Source organism: Podarcis raffonei, chromosome 6, assembly GCF_027172205.1.
Source record: "Podarcis raffonei isolate rPodRaf1 chromosome 6, rPodRaf1.pri, whole genome shotgun sequence".
In the NCBI taxonomy this organism is placed as follows: Eukaryota; Metazoa; Chordata; class Lepidosauria; order Squamata; family Lacertidae; genus Podarcis; species Podarcis raffonei.
In genome coordinates this window covers 67,085,439-67,108,845 of record NC_070607.1, presented here as the reverse complement: position 1 = coordinate 67,108,845, position 23,407 = coordinate 67,085,439, and the positions used below count along the sequence as shown (strand labels likewise).

At 45.3% G+C, this 23,407-nt stretch overlaps 1 protein-coding gene across 8 annotated transcripts in view; it reads left to right on the top strand.

The window, feature by feature from the left end:
* NAV1 (neuron navigator 1) overlaps window positions 1–23,407 on the top strand; it is a 263,232-nt gene that overhangs the window by 180,226 nt on the left and 59,599 nt on the right. The window contains exon 1 of one of the 8 annotated variants that reach the window (XM_053393697.1): window positions 17,865–18,038. The exons of the other annotated variants lie outside the window; for them this stretch is intronic. Coding sequence (XP_053249672.1) covers window positions 17,971–18,038 — 68 coding nt within the window. The 5' untranslated portion in view covers window positions 17,865–17,970. Of the gene's footprint in view, window positions 1–17,864; window positions 18,039–23,407 lie in introns of those variants that run through there. 8 annotated transcript variants of the gene reach the window in all.

Below are 23,407 nucleotides of genomic sequence, written 5' to 3'. Positions count from 1 at the left end.
TCCTTGGGAATCAGCTCATAGGGACAACAGCTTTTCATTGTTGTTTGATCCCTAGTTCTATGGAACATAGCTATTTTCCTGACTTTTAGGTCTATCCTCCACGAATTTGTCAAATCCCCTTTCCAAGCCATCTAAATGAGGTTGCATATGCACCATACATTTAAAGCATATGACTCCCCCCACAAAGAACCCTGGGAACTGTAGTTTGTTAATGAATTGGAATTGTAGCTCTTTTTGGGGGGGGGCGCGTAAACCACAGTTGCCAGAATGCTTTGGAGGAAGCCATGTGCTTTAAATGTATTACACAGCCTCAGTGGCATCACATGTTGTGGCTGTGGATTCCACACACCAATTATTCATTATCTTGGCAGAAGTAGTGTCCTGAATCTACTGTCAACCAGTTAATTAAAAACTGTGATCTTTCTCTCTCTCTCTCTTGTGATAGAGAGAGGGGGGGGTATTTAGTCAGTATTATATGAGGCCTGAGGTCTTTGCTAGCAACTTCTGACTCCTCCCTCCCTGATAATTCACTGCAGTGAGATCAAGGCACTCACCCACCAACTCTCCCTCTCCCTGAGAGAAATATAGTATTCTTTCAGTGAACTTGGCCCTGGCAGAATAGCTATGGCCAACTATACTGGCTCTCAGCCAGCTGGCACCCCCTCCACAACCTGGAGAAAGCTGTATTGGTCAGACGGACGGAATGTAGGATGTTGGGAGCAACACTCCCCAGTCATGTTTCTGGCATTGCTTTCCCCAGAATGGGGTGCCTTAATTGGGTGGTGTGACAGCAAGCTCCTCTCTGGTTACCCTGCAATTGTGGCTGCTGCACTTTTTCAGAAGGAGGTGAAATATAATGTGTGCTTTTTATTAGTGTGTGTTCCTCCACTTTGCAAAGCTCACGCTTAATGAAAGCAATCATCAGGAGCCACAACCAGGCTCCATAGCTGCAGCTTGTCCTACAGGAAGAGGTGGGTGTTTGTGTATACACTTGTGAACGGGTGTAATATTTAATACACAGCTGTTGGCAGTTGTTTAGCAGTATGTAGCTCTGGGGTTGCATATGTGTTTGCATGTGGGTGTCTTAGGAGATGTAATGCATGTGTACAGCTAGAAGGCAAATACGTGACGGGGTGAGAGAAGTGTTAGTTACCAGTCTACATATGTAGTGTATGCTGTAAATAAAGCTCTGTGTCAGTATGAAAAAGAAAGTGCAGTGCAGACACAGGAATCTGGCTGTGTAATGTAATGGAGAGGGGAATGTGTATTGTGCATGCAGTTCTCAGATAGTATGTATTTGAAATGGAGATGTTTCGTGCAGACGTTTTGTGGTGAAGTGTGTGAGACATTTCTCTCCTTTTGTTTGTTAGACTCCAGTACAGTTTCACTTCTGGGCATCCAGGTTTTGGGGTTTTGCTGCTGGCACTAACAAAGCGATTCGGCTGCCAAGTCTGCTATGTGCATCAAGCCCTACTTCCTTGTCACACGGGCCAACTTTGCTGGGGAGAAATCAAGACTGAATGGCAATCTGGGTGTTTCAGGCTGGCTGTGGTTGCTGCTCATTGTGTTTGGAAAGGAAGGGGAACCTTCCTGTGTTCCATTTACTTTTTTTCAATAAGTCTGGATCAGCCAGAAACCATGTTAAGTGGTTTACATGAAAGCATAGATGGAAGACAGTTAAGGTTGTTGGGTTTTGTCTGGAAAGTGTGTCTCCCTTTAGAGAGAAAAAAATACAGACATTGTGTCTTCTCTCCTGTTCCTCTACTGATTCCCCACCCACCCTTCTTCTTGCCTGGATGACCTGTAGGACTTTCATTTTGCCCCATAGTAGGGAAGAGAGTGTCCAAGAGGATCAGTGACTGTCCAGCAGTCCAGTCCTCTTTCAGGACCCTAGGACATTTAAATGTGCAGTGTTATCTCTGCTGTCACTGCATGCTGTTGCCTTACATGTGTTAGCGTTCATGGGCATAGGAGGAACGCGTTTTTTCAGATCTTTAGCTCAGAGATGTGGTACGGCATGGGTGAATTACACTTTTACAAAGGAGGAACTAGCAATCAGACAACAAAGGTTAGATTTAAAGAATATACAGATGTTTTAATATGCAGGTTGTTAAAGAAATGAAAAAAAAAAGATTATAGTGGCAGTATTCAGACTGGACTGGCAACTCTTTGGTTAAAGCTTAGAGGCAGTAGAGAAGAGGGAAGGGAAAGGCAGTAGACTCTAGACAGGCAAGTGTCAGAAAGGGAAGTTGGGATGCAAATGCAGGTTGCTGCACAGCAGCACAGATACCTGGTTGGTGCTGAAAAAAGCAGGAGAGAAGGGCAGGTAAGAGGTGGGGGAGTGGAGAGCTCTCTTCAAAAGTGGATTGCAGTAAATCAGATTTTTGCTCCTCTTAAAACCCTTATCATGTATAATATAAAAACAGCAATAAAGAGAGACCTAAAGTTAGAGCTTAGGCAGAGAGGAAGGCATTTGCATATTCTGTAGATCACATATTATTGTGCATGTGGATCAATATGTGCAGAGGTCATCAGGCACACACTGTGACTTCCTTGCCTTATACTCATAAAATTTCTGCTTTGCATAGGTTCCTGGGAAACTTTTAAGATTTCAAGTTAAAATGACAGCCAGGTAGAGCTTCTTAGTAACAATAGAAAACAATAATACAACAGGGTAGCCCAGATGTTTGCCCATTTGTTTTTGAGGCATTCCTGCCTCCTGTTTCTCTGGAGACATATGGGCTGTTTCTTATATGCCTGCATTCCAAATGTGGTGGTAGTGCTAGGATTCCGGCTCCATCTAGTCCCTAAAACTATTGCTGCTGGCTGGACACATGGCTGAGGTACAGGAATGGCATAGGCTCAAGTAGACACCCTATTCTGTGAGTCTCAAAACTGGCTTTATAAAGAACCTTATTTAAGTGAAAACAGCAAATATGTGTGTGCATTGTGTCATGTTTCAGCACCATGCAGTAGATGGAAATGATTTGGAGAGACTGATTTGGGCCTGTTCATTGGCTCTGACACCCCAAACCTTAGCCGTTCAGGAAAGGCTCCACCAAAGCCAGAGGGCTTTGAAGTTCAAATGGAAAATACCAACCTAGAGACTCTGCTGGGAGCCATCCATCTTACGCAGATCAGTCCAGAGTCAGGAACTGGCCCCAGCCATACGCCCACACTTTAGGACTGGAAAGTCCTGCAACAGACAAGGAGTAAAAACATGAAAAGGAGAGTCCTGGATTTCTTTTTGGAAGGGTTATACGTCAATGTGCAGGGCTTGCAGCATGATCACTGTGATGGATATATTGACAATTTTTTATTTTTGTTTATTTATTTCAACTGCGTCAGACCCACACGGCTACCTACCCGAATCTTTCCTCTTTGATGTCTCAGTTTCCCCCTCTTAACTAAGGCTGGACTTGCAACTTGCTGATGTTGATGAATAGTTACCAGTTATGGCATCTATCATCTTTGTATGCAGTGTTCCACCCCCCACCCCGCAAAGTATTACTCTATGGACAGCGGATGCAAGCGGACCTCTGCGGCTCAGTCCAGATGGTTTCAGAGCCAGGGCACATGGTTGTGATTTGATGCTGATGTCATTTGTACAATTGGGTAACTGTTTGAAAGAACCATTATGGGATTGTTCACGCCTCCCCTTTCTTGCTTGAGCATCATGCCAGGAAACTGGACCCCACTATTACCAGACTCCTTGGTAAATTAATGGAATGGTATGCATGTGTAGAGAACTTTGCTGAGTGTCCTGGATGTTGCATGTTTCTGACCGCAGATGAGCTCCAGCTGCTCAACACAGAAAGATGCATAGTGCTAGCCCCCAGATGCAGCAGTTAGGAAAGTTTGGGTGATGGTACCACCTGGAATAGGGAATGCTTATGGGAAAGCAGTGTGTGCAGTTTGGGAGCTGGATTTTGGAGCCCTTTCTGCTATGACTCCCAGAGTTGCAGACTTTTGCCACAAGTTGTGAGAGAAGGGGAGGCAGATATAATTCCTGCAAAAACCACCCTCATTAGAATGCCTTCTCTGGCCTTCATAATAGTGAATGACCTTGCTGTTCCAATCCTGTGGCATATGAATCTAGGTTTCCCCTGTTTGCACAAGATATTGATGATCTCAGCAACTTTATATGCCAAGCAATTTCCTATAGGCAACTATTAGCCTTTCCCCTGAATGGATGAGCTAAACCTCATCTGCAATGGAAAATGCATACAACTAATTTATTTTCCAAACATCTACAGTGCAGCGTTGATTGAGGTGGGTGAAATAAATCAGGTTTTGGTCTTAGACTGGGATTCAGATACCCACTAAGTCATGGAGACTAGCAAGAAATCTTGGGACGATCATTGTAGCTGAGCCTAATGTGCTTCACAGGGTAGTTGTGGAAATGAAAAGGGAGGCGCACATTCCTGAGCTCCTTGAAGTAAACAACAACTAACTATCTAACTAACTAAATAACTAAATAACCATAAATCAAATGGGAGCTTTCCACTAATACCAAGAGTTCTTCCAGACTGAGGGTTTTCAGCACTGCCCACCCCATTGTTCTCCCACTATTAAGCAACATAACTTCCCACTGTAAGCAACATAGCTTCATTCACTTTTTAGAGGGGAGCTCCACATGTCTGTAGAGTAGAGTAGTTGAGCAACCACAAAGGCTGGGGAATCTGCCTGTTCTGATCAGTGTTGTTATTGCAGGCCTTAAGACCTGTACCAGAACGTATATATGAACATAAGGAGCTGTTTTATACTGTGCCAGACTACCCAGTATTGACTGCTCTGACTGGCAACAGCTCTTCAGGGTCTCAGGAAAAGATTTCCCTACATTGCCATTATCCAGAGATGCCGGGAATGGAACCTGTGCCTTTCTGCCTGCATTGCATGTGATGTACTACTGAGCTATGGCCCCTATGGCCCAGTATTTTAGGCACCCCAAGGCTAGAGCAAAAATAACTGATTCAGGGCCAATAATATGGCAGTGTGTTCTGTGTCAGCTGCTTGAGTTTATATGGCAAAGATGGCGTCTTTAATCAATTAAATACTTAGAAACCACCTAATCATTATTGTTGGCTAGGCTGAGTTCCAATAGGGAATTGCCTTCCCAAGTCTGGAAACAAGGCTGTCTCTTGAAGCCAAGAGCATATCCCAGAATGGTTTATCTCCTCAAAAAGGAAAAGAAATACAGAGTTTTGGCAGAGCAGTTCCTCAGAATTACTCCTAATTGGAGTTCAGAGCTTGAAAGAAATAAAATGGTGGTTCTGCAAAGATGGAACCAACATCTCTTTCCTTCTGTATGGCAGACAGGCTAGGAACACCCTCCCACTCTGCAAATGGAAATATTGGCTTATGGAGTTAATTATTTTCTATCCAATTAAACAGAAGTGAGGAAAGGAGTCCAGATCAATTACAGATGCTAGAGAGCAAAACACTGTTCACTCCAGCTTTGTTTCTGTCAACTAGGAAGGAATTATATAGACTGTCCTTTGTGCCCCTGCTTATCTGTAATTTTGGGGATGCAGGCTGGAGTAAAATAATACCTTTGATCATGCAGAGAGTGATTCCTTCATTATACCCCATTCAAATTTGGGCTTAAAGCAGGGTTGGGCAACAGCATCTGGTGAGAGGGCCAGACATACAGAACTGGATCACCTACCATTTTGACAGGTGGGCAGGCAGGCACATCGCCTGGAGCTGTGTGGCGTGATGAAAGTGGCGGTGGGGGCAAAGAAGAGAAGTTGCTCAACAACTTTTAGGAACAGGTCATTGAGATATTGCAAAGATTTTCAGAAAGGGCAAAACTGAATTAAATGGGAGAAAATATGCGCCAACATTCTGATGTCTGTTTGCATGTATACAGAGCACTATCCTACAATAAATACCATCTGGAAGCACCCTACAACTGCCACCAGCCCTGGCCAGCACAGCTGCACCAGATGAGGAAGAGGGAAGTTATAGTCCAAAACATCTAGAGGGTGCCTCGTTGGCAAAGGCTGGAGTAGAGGATAACCAAATACTAGGTGGCTTCCCTCTGTCCAGCTGCTTTTACGAGCATAGGGTCATTTCTCTTTTCTTCCATGTGGGTCTTTCTTCTCTGCTGATGCTGTATGTGGAATTTAAATAATTCATTATTAGTATTATTATTTATGATACTGCTTTTACTACGTTCTGATTTTATTTATTTAATACAAATCAATTCAAAGCAGAAACGGGTTATTACAAAATTTCTGGATTAGATCACAAAGCTTGCAAATGCTGACATGGCAGTGTCTAACAGTATTCCAGAATCCAAGATTCTGCTGTGGTCTTGAGCAGCATATGAAAGGATATACACATCTTAATATATTAGAAACTAACACAGGATGTGTGGGAACATTCTGTGCTGGCGCTGCTGCATACAAAGATCCATAACTTGCAAACGAAGGCATACGTTCTGTCTCTCTCACGTACGCTCATCCTTTTTATGCATACCAGGATTGAAATTGAGACCATTGTTTGGATCACTGTGCTGTGCTATTGGCAGGCCATGATAGACAGCTTTAGTGTTATGCCAGCTATTATACACCCTGACAACAATGCTGGTTACATGTTTTGCGGCTACACTCTCCAAGTGGACTCATCTCACTGCTTTCACCACTGCCCAGTCCCTTGCTGTCTCTCTTTGGATATGTTCCAAACAGCTGCCTAGAAGGAGAAGGCACGGTGAGGGTTCTCACTGCTAGCAGGGACAAGGGAATGGGCAGCAACAACACTGAGGTTAAGCAACAGGGCCATGGGCTTTCTATCCTGGCCTTTCCAACAAACCCATGGGGCACAAAAGAGCAAGGCAGGCCGGTAGTTACAGCACTATGGATAGCTCAAAGTGGTGGACAGAAGGCTTCTTTTCTCCAGGGCCAGATCACATCTTCCAGTATCTTCACTTTCCTAGAGGACTGTTGTTTAGTCATTTAGTCATGTCTGACTCTTCGTGACCCCTTGAACCAGAGCACGCCCGGCACTCCTGTCTTCCACTGCCTCCCGCAGTTTGGTCAAACTCATATTAGTAGCTTTTGAGAACACTGTCCAACCATCTCGTCCTCTGTCGTCCCCTTCTCCTTGTGCCCTCCATCTTTCCAGGGAGACTTCTCTTCTCATGAGGTGGCCAAAGTATTGGAGCCTCAGCTTCAGGATCTGTCCTTCCAGTGAGCGCTCAGGGCTGATTTCCTTAAGAATGGATACGTTTGATCTTCTTGCAGTCCATGGGACTCTCAAGAGTCCTCCAGCACCATATTTCAAAAGCATCAATTCTTCAGCAATCAGCCTTCTTTATGGTCCAGCTCTCACTTCCATACATCACTACTGGGAAAACCATAGCTTTAACTATACGGACCTTTGTTGGCAAGGTGATGTCTCTGCTTTTTAAGATGCTGTCTAGGTTTGTCATCGCTTTTCTCCCAAGAAGCAGGGGTCTTTTAATTTTGCGACCGCTGTCACCATTTACAGTGATCATGGAGCCCAAGAAAGTAAAATCTCTCACTACCTCCATTTCTTCCCCTTCTATTTGCCAGGAGGTGATGGGACCAGTGGCCATGATCTTCGGGGTTTTTTATGTTGAGCTTCAGACCATATTTTGCGCTCTCCTCTTTCACCCTCATTAAGAGGTTCTTTAATTCCTCCTCACTTTCTACCATCAAAGTTGTGTCATCTGCATATCTGAGGTTGTTGATACTATCTCCGGCAATCTTAATTCCGGCTTGGGATTCATCCCGTCCAGCCTTTCGCATGATTAATTCTGCATATAAGTTAAATAAGCAGGGAGACAATGTACAGCCTTGTCATGCTCCTTTCTCCTAGAGGACTAGAAGACAGTAAAGAGAGGACCTTCTGTTGGGAGCTAAGCTCTTCTCCATCTCTCAGACAATTCCCCCCAGGCTCATTGCCTGTACAGGTGGCCTGAGATGGGCATATGTAGGGCCCTTCTTGTTTGTGTGTACAGGGTTTTTCCAGGGAGTGCAGGCTCAAAGGAAGATCCCACTTTAGGGGACCCTGGCTTAAGAGCCCCAGATCCATTGGACTCAATTATGATGCTAGGACCCAAGTCCATTTCCAGCACCTCTTTCTCTTCTCTTTGTTCACTCATCTGATGGATCTTGCCAACTCCTTCTTGTCAGGAGTCAGAGTTCATACTGCTTCTCAGTGGGGCAGGGGGTTTCTCCATTTGAAGTGGGCCTCCCTGCTTGGGGTATGGGCCTTGGCAGGCATCCAACAGTGGGTACTTCTCATGCCAGTCCTACCTGATAGCAGCAGACCCCTCAAACACATGGGAAAGGCACCTTTTAACAAGTATGGGGAACTGGGTTTGTTCATTCCTGCCTGTTTGTTGTGCCATAACTTGCCCCCAAATGGGCAGGAATGAACAAATTCAATTCCCAACACTTGGAAAGGTTGGTTGCCCATTAATTTGGGAGCTTTGCTGGTGTCAAAAAATAAAAAAAATTGGTGTGGTAATAAAGTTACTCCACAAATGACTTGCCCATAGCACAGCACAGTGTTTTTATCAGTGTGCTCAATTCCAAACATGGTATGAATAAGAAGGATGTGTGTACGTGAGAGAGATGCACACCTTCAGCTGTGTGTTATGAACAATGCACTTTCAAGAGGGAAAGAGGATTCACCTTGATCCCCACTTCTCTGATTCAGTTTCAGTGTTTTGAGTGCTAAATGCATGATTCATTGCCCTACTTCGTAATGTTTTGTGGCAGCTGTACTGTTGACCTGTATGTTTCAGAATTTGTTATATTCTGGTGGACTTATAGAAAGATCTAGGAGACTTAACAGCTTTCCTAATGTGATTCTAAGGAGGGCTGCTCCTGAAGGTTGTTTTTTGCTTGTTTTGCATCATGCAGCCTGAATGCAAAATAATTTGCAACAGAGCTCAGAGGGAAGGAGGAAGCAGGAGAATCTGCGGGAGGGGTGGGGGGTGGGGTTAATTGTAACCGGCTTTGCATCAAATCAAACCTGGCAACCACCTCTAACCTGCACACACCTATAAACAGCCTGAGTCAGCTACTTCTATGTTGTTGTAATTTTATAAATGTGATTGGGTATTTCCTCAGCCAACTGCAGGAGAAAAATAAATACATTGGTTCTAGCAGCATGATCCCATATGCTTCCTTCCCCCTCCCCCTAATTCTAACCACAGGCAGACACATACTGAGAAGACTCTGCCCCTCCCCTTGTCTCCCTCTCCAACTCTATTCTCCCCAGTCCACTGCAGTTTTTTGAATGAAAACAAAATGCCATTAACCCTTTTGTTTGCCTGACTCCTAGTGCTTTCAGTTTTAAGGAAAGGCTTTCTACATCTTGTTTGTTTGTTTACTTCGATGATGTGGAGAGAATGCTACTATGTGTGATTATAAATATGTGATCAAAGGTTTAGAGGACACATAATGCCTCTGGGATGAGGGAAATGCACTGATTAAAAACAGATGTGCTTCAGGTAAGGTGGCCAATTTCCTCTGCACCTGTCTGTCTTTAACATCAACTTGATGCGCAGCCTGTAGCAGGTAAAAATGCGAGTACCCCCAAAATCTTCACCTCTTCTTTTCTGTACAGCAAGGCTGCAATCATATACACACTTAACGAAAAGGAAATCCCACTGAACTGTTACTTCTGTGTAGCACTGCATATAATTATGCTGCAAGATTACTTCACAAAGACAGGACCAGGTCAAAAGGTGTTTTTAGGCCACTTGGCAACCTCTTTCTTCAGATTATGGAACTCAAGGAACACTTGCAAAATCTGTCTGTGCAGACTTGCTCTTCATTTGCATATTAGAAAAGTTAATCCTAGGTCTTATGAGCAACACACAGCTCTACTGGACTTAAAAAATCCTTTCCACAGTTTCCTATGCATTAAAAGACCATGCTTTTCAGCCTGGACCTCTGAAGATCTGTCAGATGTTGAGAGTTTGTCAGCTCATTCAAGCCAAAGCCTTTGGAGAAAATGGTAATAATGGCTTTTCACTTTCACATTCCAACATTTTGCAAAGAAATGGAGAACAGAAGACCAACGAGAGTAAAACAGGGAAGTGGTTTTGGGTACCCTCTGTTCAATATATGTGCTCCATCATTTCTGGACCATGGATTACAACAAATGAATACTTTCTCCCTCTTCCTGTCTAATGATCTCTCTCCCTTAATTGACTTCATAGTCTTCATTCATCTTTTCCAATGGAAACAACCCACTTTGTTGGGTGGGATCAGTTTTTCTTAACCATGAATGGGCAGACTCCCATACAGTCGCTTACTGTAGAGGTGGTTGGAATGAAGAAATCCTGTTAGTGCCCTCACCAAGCATAGACTTAGCTGGGTGTGTTTAGCCTGGAAAAGGGAAGACTGAGGGGAGATATTATAGCCATCTTTAAATATCTAAACAGCTTTCACATGGAAGATGGAGCAGGCTGGTTTTCTCTTGCTCTGGAGGTTAAGACCTGAACCAATGGATTCATGTTACAAGAAAGGAGATTCTGACTAAACATCAAGAAGAACTTCCTGACAGTAAGAGCTGTTTGACAGTGGAACAGACTCTTTCAGAAGGTGCTGTGTTCTCCTTCCATTGAGGTTTTTTAGCAGAGGTTGGATTTCCATCTGTCATGGATGCTTTAGCTGAGATCCCTGCACTGAGGGAATTGGATTAGGTGACCCTCGGGTTCCATACCACATTTTGTAGGTCTAGAGCAGAGGCTGATTTGCCATGTTCCCACAAAACTAAGAAAGACTTTGACTAACCCCTGCCCTATCATTCATAGAACATAGATTTCCAAAGGGGAGCAGGAAACCAGGACAAAAGCTCTGGGATTTAGGTAGGGGAGAAAAGTTGGGGGTGGGGTGGAAATAAAAATGAAAAATAAGGAAAGATGCAACAGTAGCTGAAATGAGATAGAAGAGAAGAAGGATAAGTGATAACTGTACATTTATGTGTCCCTCCATTTCTGACATGGAGGGTTGTTTAAGGAAAGTGTCCTTTCACCAATTTCTTAGGGCAGGTGAAAAGCACAAGATTACCTTGTAATTTGACCATGCTTTTATGCTTCACCCACCTGGACAGTAGTGCAAGCTGTCACCTGTCACTGGAAAACTGTGTACCCTTCCTTAATGCGGGTCACTACTTAAAGGAACTCTAAAATAGCCAGAGGGAGAGGATATTCAGATATGATTTATGGAAGGAGAGGAATAACTTTTCATTGGAGCTTCATTCCAGAGGCCACATAGTGGTGATGTGTTGTGAACCCCAAAGGGAACAGGTGCTTGCTCCAAGCATGCCACATTCTTCTAGCAGCTGTCACCCCACTTGCCTGGCAGCATTAGAGCTGTATAAATCTGCTCTGCCTTCCTTCTGCCATAAAAGCAGATGCTAACTTTTCCATGCCAATTTATGATGGGGAGAACAGTGGCTCTCCAAGGCTCCTTTCTCCTTCTGCTTAGATTGGCCCTATAATTCTGTCTTTGGTTCTAAAGTTTTTGATGCTGGTATGGCCACATGGAGAAATTTCCATGCCATTGGTTATCATGCATGGTACCTGCTGGTGGTGATGTGGATACAGAAACTCCCTGCAAGAATCTACAGCATGATCTAGGAGTCTGTATGGTTTACTGTAGCCCCGACATGGAAGCTCTTCTGGCCTACTTCTATACAACTGGTGTAATACCTTTAGTACCCAGTGCACACTTACACGTGGGGAGGCGTTTCATCTGCTTTAGTGATTGTGGGTATGGATCTGGAACATAGCGTTGGTACTTGTTCTGGATTAATGGATCTCGAAGGCAAAGGAGAAATGGGGCAATCAAAAGGTGAGATTTCATGGAAAATATATTGTTGCTTGACAGTACCCTTCATGGATGGCTAAGTTTTTAAGGCATCAATAGAAAGGAAGTTGCTGAAATGGGAGGAAAGGAAGAGCATGGAAGTACGTTGACTCACGTCTGCATGAAAAGCAAATACTACAGGTTCTGCCTTCAATACTTAACTGTCAATTGTTTTGGATATGCGATAATTTCTTCCCTCTCTCCTTACTTTTCCAGTCCCCCTGAACAGAATAACAGAAAGGGGTTGTGAGCATGTGGCATTTGGTACTGGCTTTTGTCAACTGATAAGACAGTTCACACTTGAGGGGACCTGCTAGAGTGTCTTATTGCATTTTCCCCAGTACAATTTGTTTCATATGTACATTCTCTATTACGCTAACAGGGCATTTGGAATACATGGTTCTATATAGCAGTTAGGCTTAGGTTGCAGTCTCATCCACATTTACTTTGGGAGTAAGTCCCTTGGAAATCAAGATGGCTTCCTTTTATTTATTATTTATTTCTAATTCACTTAAGATTAAAATAATATATATCTTGAGTAGGCATGCACAGGATTGTGATGCCTCTGAAACCTTGAAGTCAGCAGGGAGACAAGTCAGTGGCCTGAGATTCTCACGCGAGAAACAGAGGGACATGTTTAACTGAGTCATCCTCTTTATCCTTGCAAAATGAGGGGTGCCGGGGAGTAGCAGCTTCAGAAGTCTAGATGAGGTCAGTCCTCGGTCTGATATGATTTAAGAGACTCTTCCTATAACTCTCCCAAAATGCTGGCCAGAGAACTGAAGAAAGGAGAGAAAGCATGAGCCTCAAACTAGCTGATTTACTAGGCAAGCCGCGTGCTCAAGAAAGGGGGTGGGGAAGATGAGCTTCTTCAAGCTAGCTGATTTACAAGGCAGGCAGTGGGCTCAGGGGAGAAGCAGCATGGAGCAGCGCACAGGAGGAGTAAATAATGGATGGCCCTTTTAATCACACCATGCATGGGGATTCCTTTGGAGTGAGCAGTGGCCTCCTTTCTGCAATGCCTTACCCGTGGGTCCATATGGCTGGCTTCCATTGCTGCCTAATTGTGTTGCTTAGGATCGTGGACTCTCGTTGCTCCCTAGCAATTCTGTGCAGCAATTCTTGCATATGATAAAGTTGACTGTAGTCCATGATAGCTTATGCCATAAAAACATTTGTTAGTCTTTATGGTGCCGTGAGGTTTCTTTTGTTTTCAGTTCTTTGAAAGAGGTTGGTTGAATTCCAAATTTACCAAATCACCTGATATCTAATTAGCCTCTGCATAGCCAGTCCCAGAAGACAGATCAGACACACATGCATGCCTGCACATTTAAAAATGCACATCCTTCCTCTCACACATCTGTGTACAGTTGCATTCATACTACATCTACTCAATCGCACATGGAGTTAATTAAAACTAGGGAATCAGACCCATTGCTTGCTGTTTTATAGTTTCTCTGGGCACAGGAATAAACAAGGTGTAGTTTGAGGGCCCACTGACAAGGGAGTAGAGAAGAAGGCCTTGCCAAGGCAAAGGAAAGCTTGAGGAAGGAATTACTTATTTCTGAGTCCATAGGGACCTGTTCTTTCAGCCTTGCTCACATGTTTAACCCTCTGTCGCCTGAGTTCAAAAAGCTCTGTAAATACAGATTACTGGTAAAAGACAAGGAACAAAACCAACTTTCAGATTGAATCTGCAAGCCTTTCTGCTCCTTCCTTAAATAGCAGAGATACGGAGATTGCTCTGCTGGGAAATAATGTTGTAATTTATTTACTTGCTGTAGGTTAATGTATATGATAGTGTGGAGCAACTGCTATGTTTTTAAATGTGTCTGTTAATATCTTGTAACATAAACGGTTTAGCTTGACTGGCTGACACAGCTAAGCACATGGATTATGACTTGTGCAGCCGTCTGCATGAAAGTGAGGCGGGCTCGTTGTCAGCTATGGTGGCGAAAGCCTCCTGCATATGTGTGGAGTTTCATTATCTCAACCAGAAAGAGGGAAGACAGGAGGCTCTGCAACACTTGTTTATCAGCCATGGCACTACAGCCCTGGACTGTGCTGTGCCCATCTGTCATGAAAATAATAATAATAATAATTTATAATAATAATTTATTATTTATACCCCGCCCATCTGGCTGGGCCTCCCCAGCCACTCTGGGCGGCTTCCATAAAAACCAAAAATACAGTAAAAAAAGAAAAGAAAAGATAGGGGCATATTTGAAATAAATACAAAATATACATATATTTCAGATTTCCATGAATTCTAACAGAAAATGGAAACAAACAGTAAGATGTTTTAAAGCATTTTGTTTTGGAGTATATATGAGTGAAGGAGTGTAATCAAACCATGGTGACTGTCAGTAGCCTGGTTTGCATGCACAAACAAAGAAATGGGCTCACAGAGGGCTCATAGCTTCTTTTCTCCATTTTGGAGTCCATTTTGCTGCCGTGCTGCACTGAGTTCAGCCGAGATTTGGTTTGGAGTGTCATCTGAAGTGGGTCTTCTGGTTAAACTCCTTCCTCGCTGACCAAGAACAAACCTTGGTTACAGCTTGTGGTTAGTGAGAAGAGAGCTTAACCATGAGCCCTCGATTGGATGGCGCTCTAAGCTGAGTTTGGTGCATCAGCAAAAGGACGGAAGGAGCAAAGAAGCTGCAAACTCCCATCCGGCAGCTTGCACATTCACATGGTCCTGCTAAGTCAGGTTTGGCTTATGCCAATGAGGCTGGTTTGTACAGCTTTAAATGTGCTGATGCCAGCATTCAAGAAAGGTTAAGAATCACTGTTCTAAATTGATGCCATGAGCAGCAGTCTATGGAAAAGTCCATAAATTTTGCTGGATGAAATAGCATGAGGAATTTAACCATGATAGCTTATTCACAAGACTTTTAATTGTAATGTGTTTTTGTTTTTAAAACCACCCTGTTTAGCACACTGGAAGGCAAGCCTGATTCTGCTCATGTTAACATTGATAGGAAGCATTTGTGTGATTTGAATTGCAATGCAATGGGCTTTGTCCATCAATTACCTCGGTGGCTGTTGTTAAGCATTGTCTATCAGGGAGTATTAAGAGATGTAATTGGGGAATCAGTCTCATTCAGTAGAGCTGCCCTTACTGGTGATGTCTCTTTACATCTCACATCCATTTTGCACATCTCTGGACCAGAGTGAAAAACCCACCAGTCTCATTTCAAGTCTGCACCCTGTCCTTGAGAAAAGGTGATGTTTAAAGGACCATCGCAAATATCCTTACTAAACAGTTAGGACACTGGCCAAAAGGAAAGAGGGTCTCGTAGAGTGTAGAGGAAAACATGAATCAGGTCTACTGACCTCAGATACCTTAAAGCCAGTGACGACAGCAGCTTTGATATCTCTGTTGCCTTTTGTGTGTGAATCTTCCTTTCTAGGTCTCTTTTGAACATGTTTCAGCTCGAAACTGTCTCCCTGCCGTCTTATTTGTACCTGAGTCAGGATGACCTGGTTAAGGCAGCCCAAATGGTGTAATACAGGCAGCACTTAATTTTACCACGCTCTTCTGACTCAGCAGGGTGCCCTGAATTTAGACCTTTGGCGTCCCACTTGAACAGTCATTAAGGGCATGTCAAGGAGAGATGGCCAGGCTGCCATTGACAGACACCCTTTACTTGACCTTGGGAGGTGGCGCTACCAATACCTGTACATTGGGTTTTGCAGATACATGCCTGACAGGCGTTCAGTGCCATGGGTATAAGCTATTGTAATAGGAGGACCAGTTAAATAAATTTGATTCATCTGATAGGTGGGTTATCCTTCTTTCCTGGTCCCTATCACATGTATTTCCGGCAGAAGTGGTCAAGGAGAAGAGTATTTCTTATAATATGGGGGTCTGCAGAGAGGGGCTTGGGGGGGGCAACAACAACCCCCAGATTAGATTTCATTTTTTAAAGAAGTTTCCAGCATTTGTAGAACCTTAGCTATGAGACAAAATGTGCAGGCAGTATTCTAATTTGTTTTGTGAGAAACCAGCCTGCTCCCACCTTTCCATGTCTTAGCCAATGAGTGAAGTCATAGCAATGACTGACATTTATTTGGGAGAGGAGATCTAGCCAATTAGACATAACAGGCTAGAGTGAAAGACCCATTATTAGACCCTTGCTGTCCCCTAAACACACACGCAATTCAGGTAGCTACGATTTCAGTATAGCTGTAATTGGGGAATAGCATGTCAACTCAAAAACAAATTGTAGCGGCAAATATAGGATCTTAATTCTAACTCAGGACTTTCATTTCATTGCAATGTCACAGCAGGCCCTATGGTCAGAAGGCTGGGTAGTGACTCCCACAAATGGTGGGCTTTCCCTTGATCTTCTCACACAACTCACAGATTTTAGGTGCTCCTGAAACAAATGCTGCACCCAGCAGTGTAGCTAGGGGGCGGGGCGAGCCGGCCATGGGGGCAGGGGGCACTGCATGGAGCCTCTCCGCCACCTCCCCCTCAGCTGTAGGGCAGCTGAGTGAGAGGTGGAGGGCAGACGCAAGCCCCATGTTGCCATTTCAAGCCACCATGCCCCTGCGGTGTGGCATCCAGTGCCAGCCATGTTTCGTTACGTTTGTTGACTAAACCAAACTAAACTAAACTAAAAAGTTTCATGAGCCCATTTTCTATTTATTACTTTTAAAAGTATTATTTTTGTCATTTTGTCACCCCCCCCAGTGATGACACCCGGGGTGACCCACACCCCCTTCCCCCACCACTGGCTGCACCTGGATTACTTATGGCAGGCACGTGCAACAGGTAGATCACTGGACGTCTGTGGCAGACCACTGGAATATCAGTGGCTCCCCCCAAAGAAGCTGAACAGGATTTTCCTCCCTAAAAAAGCCCAATAACCCCTAAAAACGCCCCCCCTAAAAAAGCTCAACAACTTTGACCTGGGGTGGGGTAGATCACTGCCAGTTTTTAACTCTGTGAGTAGATCTCAGTCTCTTGGGAGACCCATGGCTTATGGCTATCACAAATTCATGACTAGGGTGAGACTTAAACTGGAGCCTTCCCATCTTAATCTTACTCCACCAACCCTTGGGTATGACACTGGATATGTATGGGAATCATGAGTTGTGATTACTGCCATAGTCACAGCCTATTGTGCCTGACCATCAGGAATTAACACTAATATGCAAATGTCACCAGTGTCACTATCAGAAATGGTTGCCTAGAAGAAGCCCCTCCGGGGGATGTTGGGAATTTTTCTCACCAAGCTTAATCAGGCTGTGGCAAAGGCGAAGGTGAAGGTGGCGTGGGGGACCCATGCTGCTATCAGAGTCCTCAGAATGGGTCATAAATAGCTGTCCTCTGGAATCAAAGCTGAATTGCTGCTTAACTTGGACGACAATGTGAAACAATTGCCTGCATTTGAAAGCAAGAGGATCCTTTTGCCGAATTCAAAGCATATGGACCCGTCGACCTGTTTCTGGTCTTGCTAGCATCTTTTCCCAGTGTCTTACCCACCCTCGCAGCAAGGTGCAGGATCGATTGTATAGCTGCGATAACTGTACCGTTACAGAGATACACCTTAAAGCAGCCAAGGGAGCAGAGAGTCTGGTGAAGAACAAAGACAATTTGCTTGCCTGTTGCCAGGATGAAGGTGGTTGTGGGAGCACGGAATATGCAGGGCAAAGGGTACGTGGCATGGGGGGAAAGGCTGATGCACCTCGGGTTCTGCAGCGCCCACTCCCCAGGGCTGGTTGGCTAAGGGGAGCCCCTTCCTTTCCCCAGGGTGGCATGCATCTTTGCGCTGCAGTCTCTGCTGCAAGGAGGAATCTGCTACCAGGCAGCCCTTTGTCTGCCGTACCTGCAGTGGGTGTTAAAGAGGCAGCTTCCAGAAGCCGAGGGGACAAGAGTCAGCGCGGAGGGGAAATAGTGCGCTGCAGCTTTAAGCCTAGCTTGACAGGAGCCGTCGGAGGGGGAGAGCGAGCGCAAGGGGAGGGCGAAGGAGGGACAGAGGGAAGGGTCTAATTTCTTCCCCTCCCTCCTCGCTTCATGTGGCCGCTTTCTGGGAGGCTGAGCGACTAGCGGGGAGCTTCTGCTGGAAAGCTGGCTATGAGTTTATAGGGACGATCTGAGAAAATGCTGCATGCCCCGTTGCAGAGGTCGGGGAGGACGCTCCGGACGGTACATTTTGCCAGGCCCAGCAGGTAAGGCAGAGGGGCGCTCGGGAGTTCAGAGGTGCCTCGCCAGGGAAACGATCCGGGGCTGCAAGGCAGAGCTGGCCCGTCTCGTTGCTTGCCGGCTCGCTCAGCGCAAAAGGGTCAGAAGTGCCTCGGGCAGCGCCCGCCGCGTGGTCTCTTGACAGTTCTCTGCGCCGCGGAATCCGCCCCTGCGCTCCGCACGGTCAGTGGGATCTGGAGCGATGCGGACTCCGGGGGGTCACGTCTAAGCAGAAACAATGACAGAAGTGGGGGCAGGTGGGAGGAGCAGCCCTCCGGCAATGTCCATGGGGCGCCAGGTGTGGGGGGACCCCCACGGGCTCGCGCGAACTCAAGACAAACCCTGCTGCTGCCTCGGAAGCCTCGGCTAAAGCGGGGCGTGGGTGGTGGGATTTAAACTGCAATTGCCATTCGCCCCTCTCTCGCGCTACAAAGGGAATGGGTTTTACTTAACGGAAAGCCTCCTTGGCGGCGGAGAAAGGCGCTCATTTTAGCGTCGTCTAAACGTTGCAGTCAAAGCAGCAGAGGAAAGGAAAAGGAATTGTTCCGAACGACTGTGGTTGTTGTTTTTAATATAAAAAAATGTATTTAATCACCGCACGCTGCGCGCCGACATCGATAAAGCTCTGGGGAGACCGGGGAAGGAGAGAGGGGCGGTCGTCTTGTATGGCATTTCATTGGCACGATGCGATGTAACAGCCTTGCGTGCTGTTAAAGCTGCAATCCTTGGGCCAGTTCTCTTCCCCCCATTGTAATCTGCGGCCTTCCATCCTCTCGCCGGGGAACTACTAGCGAACCGTTTGGTAGCCCCTCTGCCCTCGTGGGGCACCTGGCTTGCGTCCCGCCTTCCCCCCTCCGTGCGTGTTTAGATTTGAAATGCACCCGGCGTTAGGAAAGGTGAGCGTCTCCCTCGCTTGCGCTCTTACACACACACACCCCGAATCCCACCATCCCCTCCTGCGAAATGCGATCTTTCGGAGAGGGTTGGAAGGAAGGGGCGGAGGCCACGAGGGAAAGAATAGGTGGGACTTAGACGGTTTGAATTTGCAGGGAGCAATTTCTGGCGTGCGATGAAGCACATGCTGGCGTGGAGACCGGCTTTGCAAGGAGCAAAAGCCAAGACCCAAGCGCAACGCAGCATTGTTTGCTTTGCAAAAGACAGGCATGGATGGGCAGCCGTAGGGCTCAAATTTGGGGGAGTTAGCTGCCCAGGAAAGACGGAAAGCTCTGCAGCTAGGTTGGAAGGCTACGACTTCTAGGCGTTTGTTCGCGGTGCGGGGGGGCGTGTTCCTCCCCACCCGCAATTTCTCCTGTGTTTAGGGGGCGGGGCAAGACTTTGCTGGAAACGTTTTTTCCTCTTCTGTTTTTTTTAAAATGGGGAGTGAACTGCTCAGAGTATCTGACGTCCTTTGATCCAGAAGATCATCTGCCACTTTTGATCTTGCAAACCTAATAGGAATTAGCTGAAAATCAAAAAAAGACACACACACAACACATCCCATACACATATGAGTCTTGAATGCCCCATTTCCATCCATTTGCAATGGGCACTCCAAGTGTGAATTGTAATACAGTATGGGCACTGGGCTGTTTCTGGAAAAGAACGACCTACAGTGGCAGGGGCATCCTGTATTTGCTTTCATTTTTTATCATTTATTTTGCGCACCCCTCTCCCCCTAACTTTGCAAATATATCTAGTCTGCAGGATTGGTCCTCATGGGATGGGCCTAGCTGGACTGGGCACTGAGCATAGTTCCTGGTCGTCATATATTTCCTGATAAAAGCATCCAAGACACAAATTTTGTTGATGTTAAACATAAAATGTCTCCCTTTTGGACAATGGCTGTGCAGGTTGTGAATTTCTGCCTTGAAATAACTGTGAAAACCTTACAGCCAGATGTCCACAGTTGTGCTGAATGTATGTGAAGCTGCATTCCCATCTGAGAACTAATGAAACTATACTCTGCACTCTGATTGTATCCATCCTCCGACTGCTGAATAGCTAAAATCATGTTCTTTCCATGAGGAAATGGGAGTCTGCAGGAGGAAGTCGAAACTCGATACAAAGGGGAAATCTTTGACCCAGGTTTCCTCTAAGAAAGAGAACCCATGCTCTCAGGCAGACGGGGCTTCTCCTGCATTTTTGACCTGGTGCATTTTAGCAAGCTAGTCTTCCTCAAGGGTTTAGAAGAGAATTGGCACAATTCGGTTTTTGAAGTTTGGGGGCTGCATCTTAAAATGCTCTTTTTAAAACCTTGGAACAGTTTTTGTTTTGTTTTTAGCCACACAAAAACTCTGCACCCAAGGTCCTTAGCTGAGCAGTAATTTGAACCTGAGTTTCTGACAATCCAGCCCAACACTCTGGCCGGCACAGTATTTAGATTTGAAATGCACCTCCCTCGCTTGCTCTCTCTCTTACACACACACACACACACACACACACACCCGAATCCCACCATCCCCTCCTGCGAAATGCGATCTTTCGGAGAGGGTTGGTAGGAAGGGGTGGAGGCCAGGAGGGAAAGAATAGGTGGGACTTAGACTTATGCCTGAGATTCTGGAAAACTGCTGTCAATCTGAGTAGACAGCAATGGGCTAGAATGGTCTAATGGCCAGATCCAATATGGCAGCTTCATGTATTCATAATGCTAATTCCGCCCCTGATATCTGTAGATCCATTCAATACTATTCAACCAATACTACCCACAATCACATACCCATCCACATCCCTCAGTACAAAATCCTAGCTGGTCACTTTGCACAATAAAGATAGCTGACCAGATTTAAAACTCATACAGCTTCAGAATAAAAATAAAATAATCTATCTAACCTCCCATGTGGGGTACTACAGTAACTCCGTCTTTGCGCCACACTCAGTTTTGTGCTAATATGACTTTCACTCTGGACACCATTAAGCACAAAATCATTTCATCAGTATTGCAACTGCTCAGGTTCTCACCCACCTGTAAGACCAATAACTTCATACATTCTAGAACAAGCAAACAGCAAATACAGTAGGAAAGGGGGGAATAAATAAAAGTTCAAAAGGGCACCTTTTCTGAGGCTGGTGCGGAAAGGACACTTTTCCTTGAAGATATCAGATCTAGCTGTGGTGACACATGCCTTAGTTATATCTTGTTTGGATTACTGAAACAAACTTTGTGTGAGACTACTTGCAAAGAGTGTTCAGATACCAGCTGATTCAGAATGCTACAGCCAGTTAAAACAGCTTTACTGGCTTATTTCCAAGCACAGTTGTTTGCACAACCTGGGACCGGGTTATCTGACAGACTGTGCTTTCCCCATACAAGCCTGACTGTGCTTTGAGATCTTCAGAAGAGGCCACTCTTTTTTGTCCCCCCAACATCTGAAGCATGTTTGGTGGGAACTTGAGAGGGGCCCTGCTTGGTAGCTGTATCCAAGCTCAGTAACTCTTTACCAAGGGTAAAGAGCTCCTTCTGTGATAACCATCTAGTGAGATGCAAACATGCAAACATTTGGCTCCATAAGCTGTCACTGTAAAATGTTAGCAGCTTGGTCAACTGGTTGTTTTTATTGTTTGCACTGATGTCTTACTTACTTGTTTTTACCTTGAGCACCATTTTGTGAAGAGACAACAAACAAATTTAGCAAAGAATAATAAACCTATACATATAGTGCCTTTCTCCAAACACTTGCCAGTCTTATCTAGGAGTTCCAAATTTTGATTACAATAGATTAACCCAGAGGTTTTCAACCTTTTTGAGCCCATAGCTCCCTTAACCAACTACGTCCTTTCTGTGGCACCCCTGTGGAGCTCAGGAGCCCAGTTATGTCACTCCTTGCCTGCAGAGCTGGTAGCCTCTTACTCTTTTCCAAACACCCTCCCTTGTGGAGTGTTCCTTCAGCCTCCTCTCCTCTCCCCTCTCCTTGGGAGTCCCCCCCCCAAAAAAGAGAGGTGCCTCCTAGAGGAGGCACCATTTGCCTGCAGAGCTTATAGTCAGGGTTGCTGCAATAAACAGCTGTGCAAGCCTTTGGGAGGCAGAAATGTGAGAGGGCATCAGAGGAGGGAGGGAAGGAAAGAGAGGCAGAGGCCAGTGCTGCCTGTGGCACCCTTAACAATCATTCAAGGCACCCCAGGGTGCCACGGCACATTGGTTGAAAACCACTGGATTAACCTACTGGGTGTGTTACATTCTGCCTTGTTTCTCAGAGAAAGGTATGGCTATTTGGGAGCAGGCTGGGTGGGGCAAGGTATAAGTTAGCACATAAGTACATTTGGCAGCTGAGAAGGAAGCTAAGAGGAGACTGACATTCATCCAACGTAGTCTGAGGATCTTGGCTCAGCAGTGGACCACCTTATAGTAAGCTTTGAAAACAAACAATGAGAATCTGACGCCTAGAATGATTCATCAGCTGGTACTTGGAAAGGGTGGCTGAGTTTCAGAGCTCATTACTATTCTTAGCTGTGTGTGTATGTGAGATACACACACAGTAATAAGCACATATGATAGTTGCCAGGAAGTTTTATCCAGCATCATCAATTTTGATCTAATAAGAACATAAATATCTTCTTATTGGATCAAACTTAAGGTCCATTGCATCAGCTGCAGTAAACCAAATGCCACTAAGAAGCTCACAACCAGGGCATAGTGGAGATAGCTATCCTCTGTGGTTTATTCCCTGTAGTTGTTAGTCACAGATATGCTGCTTCTGAATATGGAGGTTTTAATTTTAGATGGGTCCTGAAACATCTGCTGTCTTTCTTTGTTGTTTATTCAACTTCTATACCACTCTTCACCTGAAGATCACAGGGTGCTTTACAATATAAAAACACAGAAACACATCCCATAATAACAAACATGAACAATAGTCCCCCAATTGGCATGTGGTGCTTTAGCTACATAAGACCCAGAGAAGCACCTTGTCTCTGGAAAAGCTGATAGGAGTTCCAGCGCCACCTCCTCCCTGAAAAGTATTATTAGATGCATGATATCCAGAAATTCAACAGCTGTGCTTTTTATCCAACAAGGAGCTGCAGTGATGGGTAGGATGATGGTTATTTGCTGAATTGGTTTTATTGCTTGTATAACAAAATACAGGTGTTCTTTCAGAAAAAGAGTTGGCAAGCCTAGCAAATGATGGCATCCCTAGCTGCGTGATCTGTGAGCTGGGTGTGTATGGCTATTCTAAGCAACTGCAAAAGTCTTTTATGCCTAATAGATTGGACCAAAAGGGGGGCAGCAACCAGTGTACCCATTGTGGTGCTTTGGATAATCCAGTGGGCTGACAGGAATGCCATGGGGATTAATCCTGTGGCCTTGCCCTGTGGCTGTCCCAAAACAGGGCTCCCCACATTACCCAGTTTCCGAAGGCCA